The sequence below is a fragment of the Balaenoptera physalus genome (genome assembly GCF_965194825.1).
Source record: "Balaenoptera physalus genome assembly, chromosome: 18".
Taxonomy (NCBI): Eukaryota; Metazoa; Chordata; class Mammalia; order Artiodactyla; family Balaenopteridae; genus Balaenoptera; species Balaenoptera physalus.
Window position 1 is genome coordinate 76422755 of NC_138899.1, and position 12811 is coordinate 76435565.

Genomic DNA, 12811 nt, shown 5'->3' on the forward strand with positions numbered 1-12811 from the left:
TAGAGAAAAATAATTTTAGTTAAAAAGGAATAAAATTTTATTGTCCATTCTATCTCATGATATATAAATGCAGCATACTTTAATATGGGAACCTGGCATTGACAGGTAATCACTAGGTAGCCTAAAAGACCTGTATCAGTCACTTTCACTCTCTAAACAGCTACTGGTAGCTACTATTTGTAGAGCTTGACCTCTTCTTCCTACTCGGAGTCACCCGCAGATCCTTTCCCCGCAGCTGTCCACAAGCTCCTACAAGCTGTCCACATGTAGCAATTTCCTGAAGGCTGGCTGCCAGCTGAGTGGCTCCATCACTCCCAGTTCTTTTTCAGGGAAGCCTTTCTGCTTCCTGCTGCCCTGCCTCAGTTTCCCATTAGATTTATTGCTCCCCCATCTAGCTTGTCAGAATGGCTTTGAGTAAAATTTGATTTAGTGTTAACCCAGAACTTCCCTCTTCTGACCCTTCTAAGTACTTGATTTTCAGGAGGGTTTCTAGGTGATGCTGTTGAAGTACGAAAGACCTCAGTTGTGAACTTTTTTCTTAGAAAAACAATTTTAATTCCTTATGCAATCGTGCAATACTTCAGCAATCAGCCAGCTTCTACCAAAGTTCCAACTTGTGTTCTTCTAAAGACAGCTTTTCCTGCCTGCAAACACTGTGTCAACACAAAGAATTGAGACAGTTACCTGAGTGGACAGTTTTCCTCAGCAGCGATGTCATCAGGCACTTGGGAGATGGCTGTGCTGGGCGGGGAAATAAAAAGAGGATATAGTAAGGTGTCCGTGGTTCCTACCTACACAGTGGTCATTGTCACCACTGCCATCCACATAAGACATACCCTAAACACATGCACACAAATGCACACAGGCCAGCAAACAAAACCAGACACCCGAAGATAGACTCACCCTAAGACACACCCACACCTACATAGAAACCCAGATCTGGGGAGAAAGAGAAGGAGGAAGAGAATGGGAATGAAAGAACAGGCAGACTTCACCGACTGGAAAGAGCAGTGCCATACGTAGATTTCATTGAAACTTAAGTGCATTGAACGGAACCAGTTGAAGGAGAGGATATGGAGAGAGCGACGGCGCTGGACGCAGGGCCAAGATTAATCTGGGAAATCAAAGCAGCCTTTGTGGTTCAAAATGAGAAATTTGGGGAACCTGACTCCTATGGACTCTGATTAATTCACCGATAATCAGTCCAATCTCCGACTGTGACGACCATCAGGCAAGCAACTGTACGGCTTCCACAGGTGTCCGGCCCAGAGAGTAAGAGCCCAGTAAACCTTGCTGGATGCATTCAGGCGCCAGTCTCGGATCGATCGAAAGGGGCAAGTGAATTGCAGATGCCAAACCCGTTGAAAACAATAGGCAGGACCTGAAATCACCACCAACCCAGATGTTGTTATTGCGTGGTATGAATTTGGCTTTTAAGGTGAGAACGTCTTCGAGTAACCGTAAGCAAAACTACAGGAAGGACTTTATCGCGAAAGAAAAGGGGACTTTGTCGGGCACTGTTGCGGACACCATGAGACCCGACGCTGGGCACGAGGAGGCCCGGGGTCCTGGACCCTGGTTGCGGCTCCCCGTGGCTCCTGGTGTTGGATGTGCGTGTGTGGCGCGGAGCCCGCGCGGGATCTCCCGAATCCCGGGACTACAGTCGTGGGCTGAGCCAGGACAGTGCTGCAGCCGCCTGGTCTGGGCGCGCCATCGGCGCCCGGCGGCGCTCCACGATCGTACCCCACCGCGGAGGGAAGATTCCGGGAGGAACGGTAGGGTTCGTGGTCCAGCGGGGATGTCCTTCGCGCGGTGGCGGACGTGGAGGCGCGGACGACGAGTCGGGGATGCTGCGGCGCTCGGGCTGGCGCGCGCTCGCAGCGGCTGCGCTCTGCGTTGGCCGAAGCCCCGTCTCCCTCCGCGCCGAGGCCGCTTTCCCGGCGTGCGCGGTGTGCGCGGTGTGCGTCCGTTCACGGAGGGCGAGGAGTGCGTCGTGCCCGAGGAGCAGAGGGAGGCTGGCAGCCGCACAGCGGAGGTGGGTACCGCGGTCACCTCGGGTTCCGGCGCCCGGCGGTCGCTTGAGTGGCCGAAAGAGGCCGGGCCGGCTGATTTGTTTCGGGCTCCAGGGAGGTCTCGCTGTTCAGGACGCCTCACTCGAGGGTCTGGGCCGCGCGCGTGGTCTCGGCTGGCAGGTCCGAGCGCCCCGGCGCCCCGTCGGCCGAGGGTGGCCGCGCAGACTCGGAGACGCTCACGTCCAGCCGCACGCGGGTCGCCCGGGGGGGCCTGACCTGGACCCAGAGGCCGGAGGGTCGGGACTACGCGCTCCGTCCCGCTTCGGGGGAGGCCCCGCGTGGCTCCGGCCCGAGCTTGGTCGCCCTCCTTCGTCTCTTCCGGGCGCATCTGGCGAGCCGGGCTCCGCTCTCCGCCGCCTCCCTGGGTCTCCCTGGGTCTCCCTGGGAGGCCGGCCTCTAATGGCAGCTACACTTCGCCGCCGCCACCACGTGTCCTGGCGACTGTGCGCCAGGCCCAGTAATCAACTTGAAGGACATCATCTCATTTCGTCCTTGTGCTGAGCCCATTTTATGTTAGAGGAAACGAAGAATTCAGGGATTTGTTCCAGGGCCCGCGTAGTTAAGGGGTGGGGGGCACCGAAAGCCGGGCCTCTTCTGCGCGGAGGCACCAGCCCCGGCGGCCGGGTCCCCAGCCCAGCAGAGCGGCAGAGCCGCACGCCGGCCGGCGTCAGACCGCGCCCTCCGCCGCCGAGCCCGGCCCCGGGCGGCCCGCGCCTCTTCTCCTCGGGTTGGCGAACCCTGGAACCCCCAGCGGGGAGGCCGCGGCGCGCGGTTGGGGCCGGAGCCTCGGAGAGGGCGGCGGCTTCCGCGTGGGGCCCTGAAGACCTCCTTGGTCTCCGAGGACAAGTCTCCGCACCTCCAGCAACCGGGCGGCCGAGCTCCAGCAGGTCCCCCCTCCAGCCCACAGCATCAGCTTCCCTGGTGTCAGATGAGGACAGCCTCTCCTGGTGAAGGATGCTGTGGGCAGTCTATGAGGAAGGGCGGCGTAAAACTAGGACGCGCTCAGTAAAGATCAGTGGTTATATGGACAAGAGGAGGTTTGTCGAAGGAGAGGGGCTGCAGGAGACTCGGGAAATCTCTGCAGCTGCGATTCCCCAGATGCTTCCGAACATGATGATGATAATAAAACAACTAATATTTGTGGAGGGATAACTACTTTCTAGATACTGAATTAAGCGCTTTACATGTATTCTTTGGTTTAAACCTCACAACTCTATGAGGTAGTATCTACTTTCACTTTACGGATGAGAAAACCGAGGCAGGGGGAAGTGGAGTAATTTTATCAGGGTCACGGCTGGTATTTGAGGGACCCGAGGTCTGAACGCAGTCTTGCTAGACTCCAGAGCCCAGGCGGGCGTGGAGAGGCTGCAGGGGCTCACATCCCTCCGCAGCTGTGAGACGTCTCACTGATGAGGAAGTTCTCCTTTCTGATCCACAGAACCTTCTTTTATTCGGAGGGGCGTTATGACTCGATTTCTCTCTCTCAAGAAAACCCCACAAAAAACAAAAAACAATAACAACAAAAACCAAAATGCAGAAGCAAAAACCACCAACAAAGCAAAAACAAACCCTGCATCTCTTTGCAAAAGAAGATAATAGCGGCGACTCTTGGGAGTGAGCCGTCGTCTCGGAACCGGTGGGAGCGCTGGGGAGGCGCCTTCAGGCGCGCACTGGCGCTGTGCTGCCCGTCCAAGGGCCGCGGGGAGGAGCAGGGTGGCCCGGAGGTGGGAAGCCCACTAAGTCGGGGCCTGTGTGCCCCTAACACAAGACACTCTTGGCCCTCGGGCTCCAGGGGTGGAAACTCATCCAGAGCAACACTTCCTTCCGAGGAGCCCCCGAAAAAGGCCTCGCCTGGACGGCCGCCGTGGGCGTTTCTCTGCCCCCCTCGGTGCGGTGCGGTGCGGGGCAGCTGGCAGCTCTGGCTCTGCACTTATTCATCGACAGCCCGCCACACTCCGAACCCCCCATGCCTATGGGCTCTATTGCCTAAGAAATTAATTCATTTTCAGAAGTGACTCCTAAATTTACAATGAAACAAAACACCCGAAAATCCACCTGCTGATATGCTTTCCCAACCTAACACCCAAACGTGGTGTCTAACCAGGTTTTCCCTGCTTAGTGCCAAAAAAAAAAAAAATGCTGCTTTAATTTTTTAAATGAATTGGAATCATTGCACCGCAAGAAGGGTTTGATACAAAGCAAGCGGAATCAGTTTTCTTCTCTTTCCACGTTACCTGTATTTATTAAGGGTTTTCCACAAACATCACCTGAACACAAGGCCCAGACCCTGAAACAAGCAACTGACCTGGAAACCACAGACCTGTTTGTAAAGAACTGTTAGGTAATTTTAAAACTTTAAATAAAAATAACGATCTTGCCTCGAATTCCCCAACCACATACATTTTCATCATTTCTAAGGATGTGGAAGTCATACTCTGTGGATAGTTTCCAAGGTGGGTCAGGCCACCCTGATTGTGTCCACACAGTCTTCCCTGCCCTGAGATCAGGAACCAAATCCCCATCTGGAATAGAAAGCTCCAAATATCTTCAGTGTAGTGATTGCTCAGGGGCCGTCTTTCTTCCCCAAAACCTTCGCTCCAGGCCCATCTCCCCTTGCCGTCTCTGGGAGTTTTGGCACAAAGGGGTGTCCAGCGATGCTGCCGCTGCCCCTGCACCCCAGCCCTGCCACCGCCCAGCCACGCTTGCAAGACGTTCTTTTCTTCAGAGGAAAGAGGTGGAGGCTGAAGGATGTGCGCTGGTGAAGGATGTGGTTCCGCTAAAAGGATTAAAAAAGAAGAAGAGGAGAAGGAGGAATGATTCTATTCCATGGGCATTGATGTCACTAGGTCTTTGAAACTTCAGATGTTTCCTTTCGGTTATTTCTAAACGTTAAGGCAGAGGCTGGAGTAAAAATGGCTCTGTTCCCCGGGCAGGTTGCGGCGCTCCGTCCAGTTTGCCTGCTGTGTTGGGGACGGTTCCAGTTTGTATAGTTTCTGTTGTCTTTTGAAGAGCCGGCTTCTCTAAAGAGGTCCACGGTTCTGGAGTGATGGCACCTGCACGGCAGCACAGACGTTGCCCATCCAACAGTATCACCCAAAGAGGCCCCGGATATTTCAGAAAACGTCTCTTCTCCTTCCAGAAGGTGGGCCAGCGTCTCCCCACCGCGCCCCAGTTGGCACTAGGCGCCTCAGAGCCCGGGCTCTCCCCTCCAGTCTGGGGTGGGCCGCTCAGCTCCTGCCCCAGCGAACGGCCTGGACCGGTGGTCACAGCCGGGGTCCTCGGTCCGCCCCTCCCTCCTTTGCGAGTGGTTGATGCCACCCGGCAGGGAGGAGCCCCATCTCTCACCGAGATTCTGGCGGTCGCAGAGGCGCCACACTGGAAGGCTGAGGCGACGCGCTAAGGCCAGGCGGCAGGCGGCCCTCTCGGGCGGCGGCGGGGACCGCGGGCGGCACAGCACCCCCGGGCGGCGGCGGGGGCGGCAGCGCCAGCAGCTCCTCTCCCGAGGTCACCGCGCAGTCCTGCTCGGGCTCCGCGTCCCTGCCGCCCGCGGCCACGGTGCCGCCGCTGCGCTTCTTGTCCTCCTCCTTTTTCCACTTCATCCGGCGGTTTTGGAACCAGATCTTGATGTGTCTCTCGGTCAAGTTCAGCATGACGGCCAGCTCCACCCGGCGCGGCCTGGAGATGTATTTGTTGAACAGGAACTCCTTCTCCAGCTCCAGCAGCTGCGCGCGAGTGTAAGCGGTGCGCGTCCGCTTGTTCTCCTCCGGCTCCGCTGCGTAGGCACCGCCTGCGGGCGACACAGCACGTGAATGTGGTCCCTGATCCCTGGCTTCTCCTGCCTGTCCCCACCCGTGCAACCCAACCCTTTTGCCCCAATCCTGGGAGCCCTGGCCCCTTCCCAGCCGCTCCGGCCACCGAGCTCAGGCCCTCTATCCGAGAGCCCAGTCTGGGGCACGCAGCCCTTCCCTAGTAACGTTTGCCTTTTCTTGGAGGTCAGAGCTGCATGGGTTCTCTCCGTGGCTCTATCAATGAGTGGTTCTAGAATGTGTTCACTTAACTGCTGTTTGGGTTGGTGCTGATTAAAATGCACATAATAGACATCTAAACCGACTGGATTCTACAAAGGCAAAAAAATGTCTTTAATACAGTACTTAAAAAAAACTTTCTGACGATGACCCACAGTAACAAATACATTTCAAATCATCACCCAGTTCACACACTGATACATATAACTGTCACACCAAAAAATTTAGGACATTAAACCAAACTTTACCACCTATGATGCTACCTAATTTCTCCTATTGTTTACTGTTTCATTAAAAACAAGGTTTCAACCCAGTAAATGGATTTCACGACCGACTGATGGGTGCAACCTTCAGTTTGAAAAACCTTGAGCTAATAAAAATCCCGAGGTTATGACATATATTGTCATATCTGACCATATATTATCTCTCTATAAAGTTACATTGTTGTAGTCAGCCCCAACTTAAGAGCTGGTGAATTCTCTATAATTGTCATTCTAACCTCGTCTGGGCACCTGCCCTAGACGAGAAGGGAAACCATTCTGAGCCCCGGAGAAGGTCACTGTCAACCCCAGCCTCTGTGTCCTGGGCCCCAAATGCTGGCCAAGGCAGGAGGGGAGGCTAGGGAGGGGAGACGTGGGGCCGGATCCCCCCCTGGGGAGCTGAGAGCCCGGCAGGGTAGAGGAGCCCCGGGCCCGGGTGGTGAGGAAGCGACAGCCAGGCCTGGCCTGGTAGATTAGCACCGCTCACCCGGTGTTTGCGGCTGTGTGCCTCCAGGCCCTGATCTTTTCCTTTCTGGGTGACATGACGACTGCGCCCAGGCTGTGGACTCTGGGGCGGTAAGTTCCAGCGAAACACCGGGAAGAGGCCTAAATCGGCGTGTACGTAGGGCAGAGGTATGTGATATTTCTCCTGCGACCGTTGGCTAGAGTTGAAAAGCTAGTGTGTGTGTTTCTGGAATACAGCCCACCAGGGGTTTCCCCCCAGGCCAAAAGGAGGTGCCCAGAAGCCAAGGCAGAGGCTCCGGTCCCAGTCAGCAGAGTCCTGCTCGCTGGGGGCGTCTCTCGGAGTCTGAACACTTCCAAGCCTTCCTTGGCTTGGGAGAGAAACGAGGGAGACTTGAACATCTGAAAAGGTCCTCTGAAGTTCGTAAATTCAACCCACAACCTCGCGGGGCTTTGGCCCTTTTTCAGCAGCCTCCCCAAAGCGCTCTGAGAGGCTGCGCAAGGCCCACGAGCCCAGGGGTCCTGTGCGTAGGACGAGTTGGCAGGGGGCGAAGGCGTAGGATGGAGGCTGTTGGTGGTTTTGGGAAGACGTCAGGGCCCCCAGTCTGCACTGTTCTCCAAGGCGCAGGGGGCGGCGTTTAGGGGCAAGCCCGCCAGCGAGGCGGCCGCCGTTCATTTCTTAGGGCGAGGATTTTGGAAGTTCCTGTTGTTACTCGTATGCATATCCGATCTACGTATAAAGGCCCTTTGGTCACTTCTTTCTCTCCAGGGGTGTGAAACCCCAGTAGGAGCGGGCAGGCGGGTTCCCAGACCCTTGAAGTTTGGTTCCTTCCAGAGTTTCCGGGGAGGAGGGCCCTGGCCGCGGCAGCATCCTGCAGGCAGCTGCCCGAAGGGCGCCTCCCGCCCCCGACCCCCCGGCGGGCTGAGCCTGCGCTGGGTCAGAGGGCGCAGGCAAAGGCCCCTCCGACCGCGACCCTCCAGCCCGAGGAAGTCACCCTCCCAGGGTTACCCCATCCCCCCGCAAGGCTGCCGATTTTCCTTCGGGTTTTCCTTTCCGGCTCCTTCGGTCCGCCCGAGCCCAAGCTCCACCGGAGCAGGTGTAACACCCCCGGGAGGTGGGGAAGTTACCCCACCGCAGAAAGCCTTTTTCAGATCCTCCCTCGCATTCTTCCTGGGGAAGCCGCGAGGAGGGCCGGGGATTCGAGAAACGCGCGCCCCCCAGCCCCCAGCGCGCCGCGGGGAGGGGGCCCGGGCGGGAGGCAGCTCCTGGCAGGAGACTACGGACTGGGAGTCCCGCGCCCACGGCCCAGGGACGCCGTCCTCCCGCCTCCCAAGAATCCCGCGTTTGCCAAGGCTCCGAGGCCTTTGGCCGCGGCCGCGCGGGCTGAGTAAGGGTCGTGCGTGGTTTCGTCGGCGGTGGGGAAGATCGCGGCCGAGTTTGGACCCTGTCCTGCCTCAGGACCTGCCCGGTCCCCACACAGCCTTCGCGAGAATGTGGGGAGAGGCGAGCCCCGGGGACGAGCCCGGATCTCCCCAAGCCCCTCTTGGCTGCGCCAGGGGCAGAGTCGGGCAGGCTTACCAGACTCGGCGGACGGGGGCCGAGGATTCCCGGGGCGGGGGCGCGGGCACCTCCAGCCTCTTGCCCCTGACTCCCGACTGTTAGTTGGAAGGAAAAGAAAAGCCCACTATTTGCAGTGCAGGTGTGACTAGAAGTGGCTTCGGCACGGAAGCGATAAGATTGTGTGGCGGCGGCACAGGCCGCGCCAGAACTCGCCGCCGGCTCTGGGCCGGGAAGACCTTCCGTTACAGGCCGGCGCCCGGGGCCCCCTGTTTCGCCTGTGCCAGAGGGCATCTCCTTCCTCGAACTGACTGGCAGGGACGCAGCGCGGGGAGAGCCCGTCAAACACTTTCGTTGGTTCAAAAGTGAATGAGCATCGCAGACGCCTCTCCCAGCTGCTCGGCTTTGAGGGTGAGCGACCAGTCCTCGGCCCTGCGGTGACCCCCCAGCCCCGGCCGCTGGACCCCTTTGCACGCTTGGGTACAGTTTTCCTTCCCTGCTTTCCTGCACCTACGTAGTGCCCCTGAGGCGGCCTGGCTCTCTTTACTGGAGCCGCCCGCGGGGCTTGGGGGCGGTGCTCAAGGCGAGAAGGGGCCCGGGGCTCCGAAGGCGCGCTCCGGCCGGGTCGGGAGCATCCCAGAGCCCTGCTCGGCTCCCTCGACGCGCACTCCCCGGAGTCCTGGGCGGGCGGACCCCCAGCTGGGGGAGGATTGCAGGGTCCGAAGCCTTGAGCTCGGCCAGGCCTAGGCTCGAAGGGAGCGCGCGGGCTCCTGGAGTTCAGCGGACAGGGAAGGAAGGACTTTAAGCTGCCAGGAAGAGAGCTGAGTGGGAAAGACGCTCCAAATTGGACCAGAAAAGCGCTTCTTTGCACAATGGCCTTGTGAGCTCCCTGTATGCTTTAGTCCGACTCTAGGTTATCCGTAGGGGCTGGGGACGCAAACTGGGAGAGAGTCCTGGGAAGCGCTTGGAGTTAGGGGCAGCCGGGCTGAGAGCGGGTGAGGACAAAGCGGGCGGGAGCCAGCTTACCTGCCCACTGGCCTTTCCACGCGTGAGCCTTGGTAGACTTCATCCACGGGAAAGGCAGCTGGACGCGGCAGGGCTCCTCCAGGGCGCCCGGCTCAGCTCCATCCGGGAAGGGCCCGGCCGGCGGGCGGGGGAGCGCGAGCTGAGCCGGGAAGTGGTGGTGGAGGTGCGCCACCGCGGGGTCTTCGGCGAGCGGGGGCACCTCGTACGGGGAGATGTCCGGGGGGCTGCCCTGCTCCAGCGCGCCCAGGGCGCCGGGGAATGGAGGCGGCGGCGGCGGCGGCGGCGGCAGCGGCGGGGGCTGGCGGCCCATGTAGAGGCACGCAGGGGGGCTGGCGCTGAACTCTGGCGCCGGGCCCCGCTGGAACGCGCAAGGGTCCTTGTACAGCTGCGTGGCCGCGTAGTACTGCTCCTCGCCATTCATGGCTGCCGCCCGGCCTTGGGGACCAGGAGAAGGGGGCTGGAGCCAGGGACTTGTAGCTGTGAGGCGCTCCCACTCCCGGAGCCACCCCTGCAGCTTTGACAGCTCGGCACCGCTCGGAGAGGTGACCCGGTGCCGGCGGGACGGGCGGGCGGCCGCGGCGCCATAGGCTCCGCTGTGCCCCACGTGGCTCAGCCTGAGGCCATTATTGGCCTGGCTGGCTGCCTTAAGAAGCCGGGCCCAGGTACCCACGAGCGCCTGAACGTTTCAGTTTTCTCTCTCAGCAGAGTTTACTACACCTGTATGTGCAGCTGGCAGTACTCGCCAAAGTGGGGCACGAATGAAATTATTAGACCTTCTGTTCATTTATAGAACCATATTTTCCTCATACGTTAAACAGTCTATTTTCCTTGTATGTTTGATAATGTACCTATTAGTTCATTGGTATAATTTATAAATATACATCTGTTGCGGTTGTACACAGACTTTTAAAAAATTGTTAGGGAATACGATCAAAAAAATTTGCGGACCCCAGCTCTACAGGTCGGAAGCAGTTGGTTCTATTTTATTTATGAAACTTGTACACAACCACGAGTGATGTCAGTGAACTGACACATAAAGATCCAGGATTCGCAGTATGTTTTTGCCTATGGCTGTGCTCCGGGGATTTCTGGAGTGTAAACTATAACTTCAGAAGCATTCACAGTGGCTTCTAAATTTTTTAAAAGGGAAAGGCATTATTAATTTTTGATTTTGGGAAATTGGGGCTCATTTGGCCAGCTCAGAATGCAGGTTCCTAGAGTGGCAAGGGGGAAAAGAAGTAGCGTCCCCTCTTGTGTCTGGGAGGCGGGGGCAGGGGGTTGGCACCCGGTTTCCAGATCCTTGATGGCTCCCCACGGATCCCGAGACCTGGCCGGAGTCCGTCAGCTGCAGAACATCGATTCCCGCGTCCGACTGAAACAAGGCAGGCCTGGGAGAGGAGCGTTCAGAAAAGAAAGAAAAGCGCAGCGTTTTTATGACAATGTCAGTGTTTGGCTCCCACCGATTCGGTAACTTCTGGGCCCTCTGGGGTCCTCACTGAATAGAGACGCTTTTTCAGATCCAGTGGTGCAGACGGACTGTCTCCGGGTCGCGTTGGCACATAACCTCGGACCCAGGCAGGATCAACGCCGCCGACCGGTTCGCCTTAGGCGTCCTGCCGAAGTGACCACAGTCCTCGAACCGCCACGAGGGTTTTAGAAAAACTGGACACCATTGCAGAAAAGCCTGGGCAAGAGGGAGCGTGAACCACAAGGAACCAGCAAGAGGAAATCACTGCACTGACTTTCCTAAACTGCAAACTACATCCAGTCCTTTACGAGGTAGATTTAATATGTTTCCTCCTGGTGGAAATATACGAATGCATACGGATTGAGTGCGCTACCCTGAAATACGCCTCGTTTTCATTAAAAAGCAAAAGCTAGTTGGGAATCTGGACTTCTCTGTAGATTCCTTCTCTTGTGAGATGCTGGTGCCGTGTCAACATCTGTGTTGGGATGAGCGCTGGGCACCGAGTGGTCCGCGCGACGGTGGGGACGCGCGCAGCTCCGGGGATCGTCGGAGCGCCGGCTCTCGCCAAAGGGCAGGCTGAGAGCGGCCGGGCAGCGGGGGGAGTTCCGGCGATTTCTTCAGGGAAAAGGGCCACCTGCAGTCCGAGGGGGCCAGGGAGCGAAAGGCCGTGGGACCCGCGCACCTAATCTCTCCGCACCCGCGTCAATGAGTCCATTGTTCGCGGCGTCCGCGGAGGACCCGCTATCACCGGCCGCGAGCGACCACATCGATCAGGAGGGCAGGGCTGGAGGGGGGTTGCCGGGCCGCGGCGTGTTGACCCTCGGAGATAATCTGCCGAGTCGCCGCGGGTTGACTTGGCGACGTGGTTATGAGCGGGCGGCAGCACCGCTTGGGACAAAGATCGGCCACCTTTCCCCCTCCCCCTCTCTTTCTTCCTCTCGCTCGCCCCCTCGGCGGTCCCTCTGCTAGGGCGCTCCAGCAGCCCCCTCCTCCCCCTCCGCTGCTGCGGCCTCGCCCGCCCCCTCCCCCCAGATCCAGAGTGTTTACTTTGCACTTCTCGTCTAATTGCACATTTCTGTAAATTGGTCTCCATTTCGATGCTTCATTTGCTCTCATTTAATATTTTTGCTCGGCCCTGCAGAAAGAAAAGGGGCACTCAGCAGAAAGCAAATCCGCCCCCTGCGCGCGCTGGCAAAATCCGGGAACCCCGGGCTGAACCACGACAACCACGACAACACGCGGGGGAGGGGGCGGTGTGGGCTGGAGATGTCCCACCCAGGCCTCCCCACCCTCACAGTGAGCATTTGCTGAGGCTGGCTGCCCAAAAAAATGACCCAGGGAACCACGGCCAAACAGCCGCTTGTTATTGTTCTTATTAGGTGGGACGAAGGTAGGGGGATTTTTGGATTGGCTAATTATAATGTACATACATATACCCGCTACCGAGCAAGGTCGTGTGTTGTGTTTCTTCTGTGGATATAGCTCAGGGTACCATAAAAGCGCCAAGTCCATTACAGGTGAAATGCATTTCCGCTCTGAATCCCCGCTGACGCCTGCGCCCCTCTCGCCTCGCACAGGCCCGGGAGCGATACTGAGCCATTAGGCGAGAGCCTTCTCGAGCCATTTAACAGCAGCTCTTATGGATAAATAAACAAAAAAGGCTGTAAACCAATTATAGTGTGGACAGTGAAAAAGTCGTTTATTAGCAGGACGTCCTGATGGCCCTCGCTGATATTGGAGGTCCTAGCCTGCCCTCTTCCCCCTTCCCTTCCCGAGGCGCGGCTTGCCCCTGGAAAACACAGGTTACCTTGTTCTCGGTCAGTGGCTGAGTCTTCCTCGGTGGTTTCACAAGCACGCCAAGGGCTGAATTTGGCTTGGCGATGAGAATTTTTAAGCCGTTGTATTCCATTATAAAGGGAAAACAATATGTGAACATCACT

At 57.8% G+C, this 12811-nt stretch overlaps 1 protein-coding gene across 1 annotated transcript; it reads right to left on the bottom strand.

Annotated features, from left to right (window-relative positions):
* Positions 1 to 5413: 5413 nt before the first annotated feature.
* On the bottom strand, positions 5414 to 11455 carry PDX1 (pancreatic and duodenal homeobox 1; the record flags this gene model as incomplete). Its single annotated transcript, XM_082435252.1, has 2 exons — positions 9404 to 11455; positions 5414 to 5859 (listed from the first exon to the last, which is right to left on the bottom strand). Exons 1-2 carry the CDS (start codon positions 9822 to 9824, stop codon positions 5414 to 5416), a joined length of 867 nt encoding a protein of 288 aa, XP_082291378.1. The 5' UTR covers positions 9825 to 11455.
* Between the last annotated feature and the right edge of the window lie 1356 nt (positions 11456 to 12811).